We start from the raw sequence: 16,706 nt of genomic DNA, 5'->3' as shown, positions 1-16,706 counted from the left end.
GCAAATGCAACATAGTTACCAGGAATAATATTAGAAAATGAAACACTTGAAACTCTCTGAAAAAGGTAATCTTCTTTGTCGTAGCCAGTTATTTTAAGGAAGAAGGCTTCATTTGGTGGAATAAATTCAGAGATATTCCATATTCCATAAAGATTTATTTCAGGAAAGGGTTTTACAGGAAGGGTCTTCAGGGTGTCTCCAGTAATGCTTAGCAGTTCTAAATGATCTACTCTAGCTGGAAGATGGATTCCTGTAGTATTGAGCAGAATGAAGGTAGATATCCCTGTGGACCAAATGCAAATTACAATTTTTACAAATCATTCATTTTTCTTAATTAGCATAATCTTTTGTTTTGTCCCTGGAAGAACTTGGTATAATTCAGCTGCACTAAAATCTGGAACCTCTGTCCTAGAAATCTATTTTGCCTAATAAAACCCATTCTGACTATATTGCTGAATGTTAGTGGAACATCTGCTAAAATCCCAGCCACAATATAGTCTGGGGATTTTTTGAGACAGGAATGACACAAAAAAACAGAATAGACAGAATGCAATTAAACAAAAGAAATAATATTCTTAACCACCCTCCTAAAATTTCAATAGGTAAGTACAAGCCCATCAAGTTGCATGTAACAATTCTGTCCACTTTGCATTACAAGCCCATCTTTTAAAAGTCCTTATTACCCCAACACCAAAACATTGACTTTCAGCACTGGAAGTTGGCCATTTAGTAGAAGAAATAAAAGGTAAGTATAAAGACAGTCATATGGCAAAACATAGTTCTCTTGATTTGGGAGGAAATGTGTCTATGCAGTCAACAAAGTTGACCTTCAAATGAGACTTTACCTTTATATTTCACAAAATACTTTAAGCTTCATTCCTACAGTTGAGGGAACTTTCAAAAGGTTCAGTAGTACTATTTAAGCTAATTTTTTTAGGAAAAGCATTTTTCTGTCTCTGTCTCTATCTATCTATCTATCTATCTATCTATCGTCTATCGTCTATCGTCTGTCTATCCTATTTGGCTATTCTTTATTTTGCAATCATTTATTATTTTTTAAAAAATCTAATTTTCCATTTGTTTGGCTAATTTTTACATCATTAAACCATATCAGGAAATATAATTCCATTATCAGAAGAACACAATTCAGTATAACTTCAAGGTCTTAGAAAAGACATACTGAAGTCAACATTTGAATTCTAAAACGACAATATTCAGCTGGACTGAGTTCTAATAAGCAGTATTAGAACTATTCACCATTAGTTAAAACCAAAGAAAATAGATAATAATAATAATAATAATAGACATTTTAAAAGCAGAAAAATAATTTATAGCCATTTACAATGTCAAGTCAAGATTGTTCTGAAAATTTAATCTATTCCATTGCAGAAAATAAAACAAAACATTTATCAGCATATCTATTTGTATACTCCACTGAATAAGGAAATTAGACCTTTCAATAATAAGCAACAGTTCTGAAAGATAAATATAACTCAAATGCAAGCTAAAAATAGTGGCTAACCTTGCACTGGTCTGGTAGAAGTCATTTTGAAGTCCAATGTAGGCTTCCTGGAAAACCCAGCTCTGAAGTCAATATTGCTAAGTCCAGTGATACGAATAGAGTGTCGTCCACTACTTGATGTCTACAAAAATATTTATTTCAATGTTTATTTTGATGCAATCTATGTCTAATCCACATGGTGACCCAGCTACTAACACAGATTAGAAGTGGTTTCAAATGACGGAAAAGCATCGCTGCTTAAAAACAGAGAAATTGCAAGCAAATAAATAGTTAACATGCAGTTAAAATTACTGAAATGAATGAAGAACCTACAAATTCCTATCTAGTCTTCACAAATAGAGCAAAAAAATAAATCGTATCACATTTGAAAGTATATATGGATTCACAGCTACCAAATCTATTTTGTCTAGCAAAAGTGGAATATAGCAAAACTATTAAAAGAAAGATGTTTTCCGTAAAATTAATGTTTAGACAATTCAGTCAGACCAATCTGTCTTCACTGGAATAGCTGCTCTTTATTTCTGTTACTTAACCTTTCGCCTCTCTAAAATCATCACACCAAGGATTTTTTGGCAAAGGCAAGTCCCTGTCAAGATCTATGGATTAGAAAAAAATGATTTCTTGTTTCTTTGACTGCCAAAAAACTCCTGCTATCAAGTGATAATTAGCTGCTAAGTGTCAGCTGGGCAAATATGCCAACAACTGATCTCTTTTACAGGTTGACACAATATATGCACGGGCAATTTATAACAGGATTAAAGTATTTAAACAACTTTCTTTTTTCAAATCAGGGCATGCTATTTAATTACCAAAAAATCAAAAGGAAAATATAGTTGTACAGTGTTCCCTCGATTTTCGCGGGGGATGCGTTCCGAGACCGCCCGCGAAAGTCAAATTTCCGCAAAGTAGAGATGTGGAAGTAAATACACTATTTTTGGCTATGAACAGTATCACAAGCCTTCCCTTAGCACTTTAAACCCCTAAATTGCAATTTCCCATTCCCTTAGCAACCATTTAGATTATTACTCACCCTATTTATTTATTAAAGTTTATTTTAAAAAAAATTATTAAAGGCAAACAAAAGTTTGGCAATGACATATGACATCATCGGGAGGGAAAAACCGTGGTATAGGGAAAAAACCCGTGAAGTATTTTTTAATTAATATTTTTGAAAAACCGTGGTATAGACTTTTCGCAAAGTTTGAACCCGCGAAAATCGAGGGAACCCTGTATTTAGTAATGAAAGCAATTCGGGGTAAAGAAATGGAATACTTGTTTCTTTGGGGCCAAGGGAACTTTTGAAATTGTTATTCTCAAATTCTAAGACAGCTGCCAGTTTTGAGAAGGGACATCATTCTGGCCACTGCAAATTGCAAATTGTTCACCAAGGCCAGCCAGAATCTTTGGGCTAGTAATCCTGGCAAACAGATCGTGCACAGCCATAATGGGCAGATACATGTAACAGATTAAACCAAAACTAAACAAACCACAATTATGGCTTTGTAATATTTGTGAATCACAGACACGGTTCAATTATCTTAACAAATCTGATTTACTGCCCCAAATTTTAGTTGTCAATCTTGCAACAGGGAACCCAAATTAATTTGGTAATCTGATTCACAGGGATGAAAGTTAATCCTTTCATAAATGTATTCGTACCTCTGTAACACCACAGCCTATAAATATAGAATACCAATACTCTCCAAGGGCACATTCACAATGATTCTTTTAGCATATTCCTGTCCTTTGCTGATATACTGTCTTGATTCTGTTTCATTGTTTTTCTAGCTAATGGAAGTATTATTGCAGCTTCCAAAAGCTGATAATTATTTGTTGGAGGAGTATTTTAGGAGATAAATAAAGATTCTGCTTGTTTGAAACATATAACCTTCTATTTGTAAAGGAAGACCTATAGCCTAAGAATGGTTGTAACAAACTGAATTGTGTTATCTTGTGTGAACAGGAGAGCTAAAGACAACCTAATTGTCAACTCTTCAAGATACAAAATTAAAATCCCAGCTGGGAATATTAGCTCTAGTTTTAGAATAGGTTTATATTAACAGAATCTTGCAAGTCTAAAAGAACATCTTTTCCCCCATCACCTTTACAGTCCAAGAAACTAGAGATGACTGCCATTTCCCCAATCTATCTGCCTCTTATTTGACCATTGCCTGTCTGCAGCAATTTCTCCTGTGGGAAAGGTTATTCTCACATATCGCTACCACCAGTGGTGGGCTACGAGCCAGAATGCCAAATTGCGCTCGCCACTGCGGCTCATAAGTTCTTGCGGGACCAGCGCAATTTTGCTTCTGCACCCATGGAGGAAGCAAAATCGCACACAGAGACGCAGGTGCGCCAGTGTTTTGGCAAGGTTTTTTTGCTTCCGCGCATGCTCAAACACAGGCGCACCTGTGGCTCCATGCATGATTTTGCTTCCTCCACAGGTGCAGCAACAAAATTGCACTGGTCCCGCAAGAACTTATGAGCCGAAGTAGCGAGCGCAATTTAGCGTTCTGGCTCGTAGCCCATCGCTAACTACCACCATTCCTGGATGAATCATTTTTTTAAAAAATTCTGTTTTTAAATATAGACCTAGCTTAAAGATAGCCCTGCTTAGAACAGCATTACTTTACAACCAGTCCTTGCACTTATGAACATTGTAGTTTCCCAATAGACACATGATAGGGATTCAGGCATTCTGCAATTAGCAACATTTGCAATCTTTACAGCAGATGTAATCATTTGCAAGCTTCACAGCTGGCTTCCAACAAGCAGAGTCAGTGGGAAAACCCACAACAAAATTACAAGTTGCAGTCATATGTCTTGCTTAACTACCATGTGAAATCATATGTCCCTAACAGTTACATGATGTTTTGCTTAATGACCATTTCACTTAACAACAAAATTGCTAGTCCCAATTGTGGTAGCTAAATGAATAATCTCTCCCTCTTAAATCCTGGGCTTTTGTACACTGCTACTACTCTCAGTTGCTTCCTGCCTCTTTTTTCTTCTTTGATAAGTTCCTTTTTTTCTTTTTTGCATCTCAGCAAAGAACCTGGTTCATGCATCAGATGGATTTCACTGCTAACTCATAGGACATCAAAATTTAACAAAAACATATCTACTGTGCTTGTTGTGGAAACTAAAAATCAGAATGAGTCTAGGCACACCATTTCAGACTCACACATTTTATTAAAATGCAGAAGCTTTTGTGAGTTGATTCCTTTGAATAAACATATTTGTCCAAAAAAAGTCAGGGTCCTGATCCATCTGAGTTGTGATTGAAGTTAACAAATCAAGAATCTTAGCTTCAAAAGTGGGTCAAGTTTAGATTTCACTTGAGCAGTGCTGGGATATACTGCAGTCACAGTTAAAGGGGAAAGTGCAGGTAATGGTGGGAAAGGCATATTGCATAGTCCACTAAGAATGAGGGGTGGGTTCCTCCCGATTCGGATCAAATTTCCTGAACTGGGAGCAACCCTCAGTGGTTATGTCACTGAACGTGATCGACTGGTGCAGGCCGCCATTTTATTTATTTTTTTACTGTTTTGAAGGTTTTTCTGGTTCTGCCACTTGTAAAATGGCTCTCCCACCTCCCACCTGGGATTTGTTTGTTTGTTTGTTTGTTTATTGGATTTCTAGGCCGCCCTTCTCTCGTGGACTCAGGGAAGTTTACAAACTAACAGCAAATAGAAAACTATAGCATATAAGAAACCCAAAGAGAAAATCAAATTCTAAAACCCATTGGCATTAAAAACCAGTCAACCATATTCGTCCATCACAATTATACTCCAATATTTATACTGACCTTTATTCCTTTGCCTGAAGCACAACCGATCAGCTCCTCAGCTATGTTTTGGGCTGATTTCAGCTACTGAGCATGCGTGGAAGCCAAATTGTACAAAAGATCACATATGTGCACGCGAGCAGAGCGAGTGTGCATGTGCAAAATGTCACAATGTACACCAGTGGTGGAGGTAAGTGAAACCCACCCCTGCTAGCAATTGTGGTGTTGGAAAAGACTCTTGAAAATCCCTTGGAAGTGCATCCTAAAGAAAATCAACCCTGACTGTTCTTTAAAAGGACAGATACTAAAGCTGGAACTCAAATACTTTGGTCACCAAATGAAAAGAAGGGACTGGATTGCAAAAGACCTTGATGCTGGGAAAAATGAATGCAAAAGGAGTAGGAGATGGCACAGGGTGAGATGGTTACAGAGTGCCACTGATGTAATAAACATGAATTTGAGCAAACTCCAAAGACAATGGAGGACCAGGGGCCCTGGCGTGCTATGGTCCATGTGGTTGCAGAGAGTACAACACAACTTAGCAACTGAACAGCAACAACAATAATAGTCCACTAATAAATTTACCTGTCCTCCAATGAGTGGATAAAATGTATACCATCAATGTAGCTGCTCTTTAAATTGTATTTGTATTACTTTGAGTAAATCAAACTTATAAATTTCTTAAATACACTCACTATTGTCCAGATACACATTTTATTATTCTGTGGAATTGACTATGTTTTTAAAGGGGTGTACCGTGTTTCCCATTTTGAGAGCAATGCATGTAGAGACTCAGCAACACTGCCATTTATATATAATTACATTGTACAAACTTTGGCTTCAGAAGCCAAATATTTTAACAGGAAAAGACGGCAGTGAAGTGTGGAATAGCTTTGTCATGCCTGAACTACACTTTTGGATTTTCAACACCAACTACAATTATCCTCTGGAAGAGACTGCACTGACAGAAGTGCAAAGCTGAGAATATCTCATTTGCAAAACATACATTAGTGGTATGTTCAATGCACATATTTTGGACATTTATTTCACTTCATTGGTTGGTGACAGACCACATGCATGTTTTACTTTGTCCACAGAAACCAAAGAGGCATGGAATCAAAATTCCTTCATTTGCTTAAGATGGATATCTTAATCTTCTTGTCAAATGCATACATTAGACAATTAATTTGATACTTTATTTTTTATGGCCTTGGCATACCAAAAGCAAGTAAACTGTAAAGTAGCCATCACTTTTCAGAGCCATGATATCTTGCTTTTAACCCTATCAGGCCACGAAAATCAAGATAAAACCTCTTTACTGAAGACACTTCTCAAGACAGCCACCATTTGCAACAGAGCAATGGATAGATTCAAATATCAATTCTGTAAAACCACCTATGTTTTACTATTAAGCCTGAAAATGCTACAAACAAATCATTTACCTTCAGTAACAAGAAAGGTGGGAAATAAACAAATAAACAAAACTTTTTGACATACAAGTTCTATAAAACTTCAGGTAGTGGAAAATAAACTGCAACATTATTTTATTAAGATTACCTGAATAGTCCATGTTCCTGGCACTGGATCTTTTATGTTCACTACTTTAGCAGAATTTTCAATATTTAGTAATTCATTCAAGCCAGATCCTTTCTTTACAAGTTTACCTACAGTGCAGGCAAAAGAATGAGTATTTTTATTAGTTATTTCAATAATTCTCACATCTGGACTATGTTCTATGCAACAGGAAATAATTTTGTCTTTCTGCAATTTTACCACAAACAGTGTTATGTTGCAAACATATATATTCCACTTGAATCGTGCATTCATTCATATATGGAGTGAATTTAACTTGCATTAAGTTAAATTGAAATAATAAGGGTGTTCTCAGAAAACAGTGGGTTTGTAGAGATTAGTCTATGGCTATGCCTGTATTTTAATCAAGTGAATCAGTGCTGGGTTGGATTAAAGTCTGCAAGCAGAAACAACAGATTTAAATTTAATCATGATAAATTAGTGCTGTAAATAATGGGCTAATCCCAGGAAAAACAATTAGGAAAACAGCAGTCTCCAACTTTTTTGGAACCAAAGACCAGTTTCACAAAAGATCATTGTTCCAACAGACCGAGAAGATAAATGTTTCAGTTTTGCTCATTCAACCACCATTCACCTCCAGTGGTGTGGTCCAGTTCCTAACAGGCCAGATCATTGGGGATCACTGTAGGAAAACTATCTATTGTATTTTTCAGAGTATAAGATGCCCCTTTCCCCCCCCCCCCCAAAGAGGCTGAAAGTTTGGGTACGTCTTCCAAAGCTTTTTCCCCCAGCCCTAATGAGGTACTAATGATCTTCCTGTCTCTTCCCAGCTTGCAGACTTGTTTTCATTGCTACTCCCTCTGAAGATGCAGCCCTAACAATGTGCTAGATCTTCCTGGCTTGCAGAATTATTTTATTGCTACTCCAAATAAGGTTTTTTTCCAGCCCTAAGTCTTTGCAAATTTGTTTTCATTGCTATTCCCTCTGAAAAAGTTTTTTAAGCCCTTAACCAGGGATAAAATAATGTGCTGAAGCTGGCCAGACTAAGGATGCTAGCCCGATGAATACCTGGTAGGTAGATCCCCCCCCCCCATTTTCCTCCCCTAAAATGAAGGTGCATCTTATACTCTGGTGTGTCTTACATTCCTAAAATATGGTATGTAAGATAGATTTGTGATCCTTTGAAAAAGGAAATGTTTAAACTGGACATAGTTCAGGTCCAATTTCTCACTGGACAATTAATCTACTTTCAGTTCTAGTTGGTTTGCCTTCTGTAGCACTCACTTAACTGACTCAGATTTACCATAGTAATCCATTTCTCAGTAATTTTATATCTAATAAGACTTTCATTGGACTATTCTTGGAGATTTCACAAAGGCTTCACCTGCCTTTTTCCCTATTTTGAGATATAGATATACAGAGAGGGCGGCATACAAATCTAAATAATAATAATAATAATAATAATAATAATAATAATAATAATAATAATAATAATAATAATAAGGTCCTAAATGACTTGAAAGGGCAAATACTTTTTGGACTATCTCTTCCACTATGTAAGATCTCAGATACAGTATGTCTGTGTTTTACTGAAGGCTAACCGTTTTTTTTTTCATCTTTTAGTCTACCAGCAGTCATTCCTCAGTTATCCAAATATTTATAGGTAATGCAATTTATTGACATTATTATTTGCCAGCAGATTGTCAAATGCAGGAAATGTATATTCTATATGGGCAATGAGAAGAAAACTCAATGGGTATATAGTGTGGTATATTTTTACTGGTGTTAGGTTTGTTCATGGGTTGCGGCAGAAATGAATCTATTGCTGTTGTTTTCTTGCAAACCTAAATTCTGGAACTAAAATGAAATATAAAAATCATTTCTTTGGTCAATATTTATATGAATTGGATAGACAGTAGCATTCAATATAAATATCACTAAGATCAATTTTGTGATCTTCAGTTGAAAAATGAGACAGCAAGTCCCTAATCTTCTTCTAAGATTCCAATGTTACCATAAGTATCGTCATACATAAACCATTGGGAATGCTTGCCCACCTTACTGTCAATGCTACTTTTGAATATCCTTGATCACCCTTCTAATTTTCTAGCCTTCGTGAATTTTGGATTTGCCATTCTGGTATCCTACTGTTCTTATGTTCTTATGCTTTAATCTAAGGGACATTTTGAAAAGTAGGAGATGTATATTTACAAAGAAAAAATAGCACATCCCATAAAATACTTCAAGACGTTGAGTGAAAGTCATCCAGTGGTAGATGCCAGTCATATGTACACCATAAACTAGTAATGCTTGCATAACAAACCCAGAAAGGCACTGAAAATAAGTCATACCTGGCTTTGCTCATAAAAAGAAATAGACTAACATCTCACCCAAAGAGTTGTGGATTTCAATTTCTGGAGAAGGACCACTTAGTGACACTGTGACTTCTTTCAGGCTAGGATCAAAAGGGATCTGCCAAGAGCTTCTTCCTGAAGTTAAATGGTCTGTAGACAATAGATGAACTTTGGAAGCTTGCACTGCTTCTTCTACCCATTTCAGTACCTAGAAAAGTAAAAAGATCCAGAGCTTGTTTCATAATCAAATATTAGATATATGCAAAATAAGGGTTCTTTTGTACCATAGATCAACTCTTCAACAATAATCCAACAGCTCCTCTCAACATACGTGCCCATGGGTCAAAAAAGAGCCAGTAGTATAATAAAATCCAGAGATTTAATTCTGGAGATCCAGGTTTAAGTCCATCAAAGATTTTTCTGAGTTTTTAACATTTAAGTAAACACAATTATCTTGCATAAAGTCTATCATTATGAAATAATAGAGAGACATCATCTTTGAATTTTGTTTCAAAAATATGTCTTACAGTTCTGAAAAATAGTAGCACGGCTACATTAAAGTCTTGTAGATATGTATTACATGGATACTCTTGTGCTTGCGATGAATGCTATAGGAGTGTTTACAGAGTGTGATTTTATAAAAAGTCAAAACAGTGGTTGCAATGGTGTGATCAAAATTTTGCCTGCTTAAAAAAAACCCTCTGTGGATACCCCAGCACCCTCTATTGTTTTATTAGATATATGTTGCTAAAAGTAGGGTGGTTGCTAGAAACTGAATTACACAAGGTAACTCATTATTTAGTATGTCCTACAAAATAATTTAGTGTTTAGATTTTACGTGGTATACATTCCATGATGTGGCTGTGTGGGTGAGAGAGAGAGGGAGTATAATAACTATAATACTCCGAGTCCTCGGAGAGGGGCGGCATATAAATCCAATTAAATAAATAAATTAATAAAATAAATACTGTTAAAACCGACTATAATAACAATGCAATTGTCCAAAAACTAAGGTGACCGTCTGTGTATTCCATAAACAGCAGAATCTAGAGGTGATATTGCATTAATCATGTAAACAAATGTAAATCTACATTTCTAAATGTAATAATCCTTTTTTACCCTTCTTTAGCATAAAAGCATGAGGTTTCATGCAGAAATTACAGATATGCAAAATACAGGAGTTAGGAGGTGGTTCACACCTGAAAGCAATTTCAGAAAGGGGTGTGTGTATATCTGAAACTAACATAATCTGTCCAAGAAAATTCAATACTTCCAAAGCTGCTAGAAGCTATTAAAAGAGGAAACATAATCAACTGTACAGTCTGTCCAAGTTTACTTTGCCACTTTAAGTTCCAAAGCAAAGGAAATGCAACCAGAGTCAATACTAGTGCTACTCATTTTGATTCAAGTTAATATTCCAAGCAATGCGAAAAATGGATTCTTGCATAAGTCACATTAACTGATCAGATTCCAGAAATGTGATGGCACTGCTAGTGAACAGTGAATTCCTCCCATCAGCAGTTACTGCTCTTAAAAATGACAAATCAGCTGGTCATGAAATGGAGCTTTCTAATTAAGCTTCTATCACTGTTTGTTTTTACAAAAAAGGCACTAGGAAAAGCTTAGCAGGCTGAAAAAAAGAGTGGAAGGAGCAATTCTTCACTCTTGGAAATGCAAAATGTTCAATCTGCAGTAAAAGCGGGAATGAGGTAATATGGATCTGAAGAAGGGAATTTTAATGAAAAACAAGACAGAAAGCCTAAAATCTAAATGGTCTGTGGTCAATTATTGCTTAGACAAATATGCAATACAAAATTATGACATTTGAATGTAATTTGACATATGCTTTCAATTTAAAACTCTGCGACAAGTTTTGCAGATTCCCCCCTCTGATAAATAGATTACATTTACAATATACATTATATACAGAATTAAAGAGTGCAGGGCAAAAATAGGAATGCAACATACTAGCAACAAGAGAACACATTTCATCTGACAAACTTAAAAACATTTATACCCAGTTGGTAAATTAGTTAATATCAGCAGCAATGAATCAAGAAACAATCATAACTGCTTCTTGCTTTTTTATTTTAATGGAAAAGGTTTAACTTTTACTCCTAAATCTAAAGGACCAATACAAACAGCAAAATTATGTATCTCAAATTTAGAACCCTTCCTGATGGTCTAACTTGCTTTTGAATCCTTGCATAATATAAATATTTTAATTTTTCAAATGGATGTCATTACCATAGCTTTCTTAAACCACTTAGAGAGGGCTGCAAAGCACCATCTCAGTGCTATTGCTGTTGCTAAATGCTATCACTACTTTGGTTCATGCTTTTTTGATCTGCAGAGCAAAACTGAAGCTGATACTTTTCCTGTGGAAAGAAATGTCTATTGTAAATTTTGCATGGATGTCAGACTACAACTCCTTGGGTCCTACAGGCCAGGAATGGGTTCTAACTTACCTGGTTCACTTCCTCCCATGCCACGTGGCTATGCCACTTGGGCACACTCATGCTTCATGTGCACGCGCATACTAAGTTATTTATTATTATTATTATTATTATTATTATTATTATTATTATTATTTAGATTTGTATGCCACCCCTCTCTGTAGACTCGGGGCGGCTAACAACAACAATAAAACAATGTATAACAAATCTAATGTAATTTAAAATCATTAAAAACCCATTATTAAAAAGCAAAAAAACCATACACACAAACATACCATGCATAAACTGCATAGGCCCGGGGGAGATGTCTCAATTCCCCCATGCCTGGTGGCAAAGTTGGGTTTTAAGTGCTGAAAAAATTAAAAAAGTCCAAAAAAAGAGCCAAAATCAAGATGGTGACGCATGCACAGTGCCATAAAAAATACCAGGGGAAAATCGCCCCCCCAAAAAAATTCCCCCCTAAAGATGATGGCACCCATGGACCAGCATTGACCAAACCGTTTCTGTGACATCGTCAAGATGTTCTCAGCGGTTTGCTACCGGTTTGGGTGAACTGGTGCAAATCATGATGAGCCCACCTCTGCCACAGGCATCATTCACCACTTTAAAAAAAATCTTCTGTCAAGCTGTCATTTGGAATGTATGTTGAACCTAAAGAAACTGTGTATAAGCTCAATTCTCTATCATTTATTTGGGGTCATATGGTTCTTAATAAATATTAAAATGCAGTATGAGCAAGACAGAGAATGCAATACACTACTTCTTCCATTAAGTATGCTGACAACATCCGAAGGCTTTAAAAAGAATTTGATATTCTGACTAATGCTACAGGCTCTTTAAGATAATTCATTTTAATTAAGGAGACACAGGAAAATAGAGGTATATAATAAGAGAACATGAGAACTCAATTAAGCTAGGGGATGTACCTTCTGTGTCTCTTCTCTCTCATATTCCTACAGTTTTTCTAGAATTATTTAGCTGAAAATATATCTAACGGTACCCCATATTCCTGGAGCTGAGATAAATGTTTCAGAGTAACTTTGATATCCCTGACATGCTATATCAGGAGATCCAAAGACAGGTGTCAGGTTCTCCTCCCAGGTGGACCAAAGAGAATAAATATGAGGAAAATGTTTGAAAAGTCAATTTTTCTCTGTGGTAAGGAAGACTTTTTCATCCTTTTTATCTTTTCCCTTCTCTTTGATTGTTCTGCATTTTTCGACTTCTCTTCTCTTTTGCCTATTTCTGTTCTCTTTTGCCTATTTCTCTCTAACTTTCTTGCATTTTGTCTGTCTTTCTCAGCTTTCTGTTCTGTTTTTTTTGTGTGTGTGTGTATTTCTACTGTTCCATGCTTTCCTGCACTTTCCCATAAGTCTCCCATCTTTTCCACTTTTCCTCTTCTGTCTCCTCCTGTCTCTCTACCAGGATGAAATCAAAACAAAATCAATTGCCTCATAGGATCACACTAAAAGCAGAAGCAAACAATTTGTCACCATTGCAATATTATTTGATTTTCATTCATGAGAATCAACAACCTTGATGCAACAACCTGCATAATCCACATACACTCCATTCATAGATATCTGTCACACATACCATGTTTTCCCCAAAATAAGACCCTGTCTTATATTTTTTGAATCCTGAAATAAGCTCTTGGCCTTCTTGCTATGAATTCAAAAGCCTAATTGGGCTTATTATCAGGGGATGTCTTATTTTGTGGAAAACAGAGTAGTTTAAGCAGAAGTCACCTACCATGTTGCAAACTGGGTGTTTTGGTTTTTTGTTAAATAGAAATCTAAGAATTGAATTGAGACTTTTCATATCAAGGCATGCTCCCTGCCTCTGAGTTACACTATGCACAATATCCTTGAGGTTCCTCTGCTATTTATTTTCGCAGTGCCTGAATTTTGCCAGATTAAACAGTCTCTCAAAATCTAGCACCACTGCAAATCCAAAATCAACAAAATCAAGTACAGCTTTGAACCCTAATGCATTTGTGGGGATAGGATATCCTAAAGAAAGTGAGAAGCAAATATATTTTCCAAATTGTCAAAATGAGGTATGGTGGGGGGGGATATGTGATGGGTTGAAGAAATTGCTCTGGCTACTTCTCAAAGATCCCTTAAAAACTGTGGTTCCTGGTTTTAAAACCAACTAAGACTTCTTGTGATTTACATTTGGTTTTAGCAAAATGACACAACACTCTTCCTTGGAGACCGATTTATCAAACTGAACTGGGTTTTTTTTGGGGGGGGGTGAGGAGGACTTTTATGGAACGGACTTGTCTTCTCTTTCTAAGAAATATGCTCACTCATTTAGTCTGTAGGGAAAAAGTGGAGAATTTATATTATAAGTCCAAATTGGCTGTAAGCAGGCATGTTGAAGCTACTTCTGACTGTATCTGGACTGTATTTTCTATTTACACATGCAGATTTAATTTATATACATTCAGTCTACATACTAAAGTTTCCCACCTGCAGGCAGCATAAAGGCAAAAAGTTACAGCTTTTCAAGTCAAATAGAGAGAGAGAGCTGATATGTGAGTTATAGATGCGACTTAAGGTTAAAGGCCCCACTAAAAACCTAATGATGAATCTTTTACCATCCTTGATTGATATATTTATGAACACATTCAAATAAATAGCAATTGCACTTATATACTGCTTAATAGTGCTTTTACAGAATCAGCATATTGTCCCCAACAATCTGGGTCCTTATTTTACCCGCCTCGGAAGGATGGAAGGCTGAGTCAACCTTGAGCCGGTGGTGAGATTTGAACTGCTGAACTACAGCTAGCAGTTAGGTGAAGTAGCCTGCAGTGCTGCACTCTAATCACTGTGCCACTCCCGGATCATATACTTCCAATGTTGTCATTGAAAGTGTTAAATATGCGCTGAGGTAAATGTAAATAGTTGAAATGGTTGGTGCATTCTGATTGGCTAAGAGTTTGACAGTAGGATTTTAGCGGGGAAAATAAAGTATAAAAGGAGCGGACTGGCACTGTTTATTCCAGTCACGTTCATACTTGACGTCACTTACAAAAAGAGCTTTCCTGTCCTTCAAATAAAAAGAGCTTAAAAGAACCAACTGTCTCAGTGTTTTTCAGAAAGCAAATTTAAAAATCAGGATAAACATACTCGGTAAGCATTCCTAGGCCATCTATGTGTAAGAAAAGTGGAGTGTAAACTTCAGTTTCACAATTCTAACATAGCTACAGGCCATCAGGTTAAGGAGTATTGCTCCTGGAAGCATTTTTACACGACTGTCTATGAGTAGAGTTTGTTCTGGAAGAAAGTGTTTGATGGAATCAGTTGATTTATATTCAAATCTCAGCTGAACAAGATTAGTCACAGAACCTAAACAGAATCCCACACGCTCAGTTCTTGACTAATCTAAAAAGATGCAGGTTTGAGATTATAAGGCTATTACAGTAACATGGAACTTAATGAATTTCTTGCACTAGAGATAAAGCAGGTTTGTTGAAATGTTTTGTGGTCAGGTACTCCAAGCTTCGGGGAATTAAACCTGAGGTATTTTTTCCAGATTTTCTCTGAACATTTCACTCCATGTCTTTGCAAGTCTTCTTCGGTATAATAGCTCAAAAAGGAAGGTTCCCTTGTGATATTTCTGGTCTGCATCTGATTTGAACTCAGGTGGGATTGGTTGATGATTGTATGTTTCCTGTGAAGTGTTAATAAAATAGCTCTTCAATATACTTTTAGCTCCATTTTTAGTGGTCTTCTTTGTGTATTTTTTTGGATTGGGTACTAGATTGACTGGGTAATAAATTGTATCTATCTCAATGAATATCTTAATGACACTTTTATTTAAGGCTTCTTATCTACCCAGTACACCCAAATATTAAATTCAGTTGCATTAAATATTAAAGATATCAATGATAGCATATGATAAAGCATATGCCTAGGATTCAGACAGCTGTCAGTCCAAATCCATTTTATTTGGGATCTTTGGCCTGCCATAATTTACAGTATTCTACTGTGCATTTTCTACTGTGGGAAAACAGGAGAGGGGATTATATGAGGTTGTTAGTATGTAGCCATAATAAATTATTTCAAGGAAGCCAAGGTCATCCTTTGTCTCTGCACCCCTGCACCTGCACAGAAGGAGATGGGTGGACTCTGCCAGCATGGCAATTTGGATATTAGACAACATGGTGGATTTGTGGGTGTGGAAGCAAGGACTTGAACTTCCAACCGGGTGATGAAACCTGGAGGAATTCATATTCAGGGTTCACCCAGATGTACCAACATGGCTCTAATAATAAATTGGGACTTTGAGGAATACTTCGACTCAGACGTGGATTTAATTTTGGATGGTATTTGGAATCCTGACAACAGCATCCTCATCCACCATTAAAAACCCTCCAGAAAGCATCGTCTTAATACACTTCTAGAGTGCAATACCAATATCTAATTTCCAACAAAAGGTTATACCAGGGCCATAAACATTACCTCCTAATGTCTTCTACCCAAGCTTCTGCTATCTATCCCTTGTTTACAAAATGACTTTTGGGGGACAAATCACTAATTCAAATTTTATAGTGGAAATTGGAGCTACTTATAAGGTAAGATACTATGGGTATTATAAGGGATGATACTATGGAGTCCGGTAATGAGTTCCACGCTTCAACAACTCGATTACTAAAGTCATATTTTTTACAGTCAAGTTTGGAGCGGTTAATATTAAGATTGAATCTGTTGTGTGCTCTTGTGTTGTTGTGGTTGAAGCTGAAGTAGTCTTTGATAGGCAGGACATTGCAGCATGTGATCTTGTGGGCAATACTTAGATCATGTTTAAGGTGTCGTAGTTCTAAGCTTTCAAAACCCAGGATTGTAAGTCTTGTTTCGTAGGGAATTCTGTTTCAGGTAGAGGAGTGAAAGGCTCTTCTGGTAAAGTACCTTTGGACATTTTCAAGGGTGTTAATGTCAGAAATGTCCTTAATATGTCCTTAATATGAGGTGTCCTTGATGTCCTCAGACCCTGGTTGTTTTCTTGCAGCCGTATCATTACCTAAACTAAGCAATATGGGTGCT

The 16,706-nt window shown here is 36.4% G+C and overlaps 1 protein-coding gene across 1 annotated transcript in view; it reads right to left on the bottom strand.

Moving 5' to 3' along the window:
• HMCN1 (hemicentin 1) overlaps positions 1–16,706 on the bottom strand; it is a 254,348-nt gene that overhangs the window by 193,756 nt on the left and 43,886 nt on the right. The window contains exons 5-8 of the mRNA XM_070749005.1: positions 9,233–9,404; positions 6,867–6,973; positions 1,523–1,643; positions 20–283 (exon numbers count right to left, since the gene is read on the bottom strand). Coding sequence (XP_070605106.1) covers positions 20–283; positions 1,523–1,643; positions 6,867–6,973; positions 9,233–9,404 — 664 coding nt within the window. The remainder of the gene's footprint in view (positions 1–19; positions 284–1,522; positions 1,644–6,866; positions 6,974–9,232; positions 9,405–16,706) is intronic.

Source organism: Erythrolamprus reginae, chromosome 3 (assembly GCF_031021105.1).
Source record: "Erythrolamprus reginae isolate rEryReg1 chromosome 3, rEryReg1.hap1, whole genome shotgun sequence".
Classification (NCBI taxonomy): Eukaryota; Metazoa; Chordata; class Lepidosauria; order Squamata; family Dipsadidae; genus Erythrolamprus; species Erythrolamprus reginae.
This window is presented reverse-complemented; position numbering and strand designations above follow the sequence as displayed.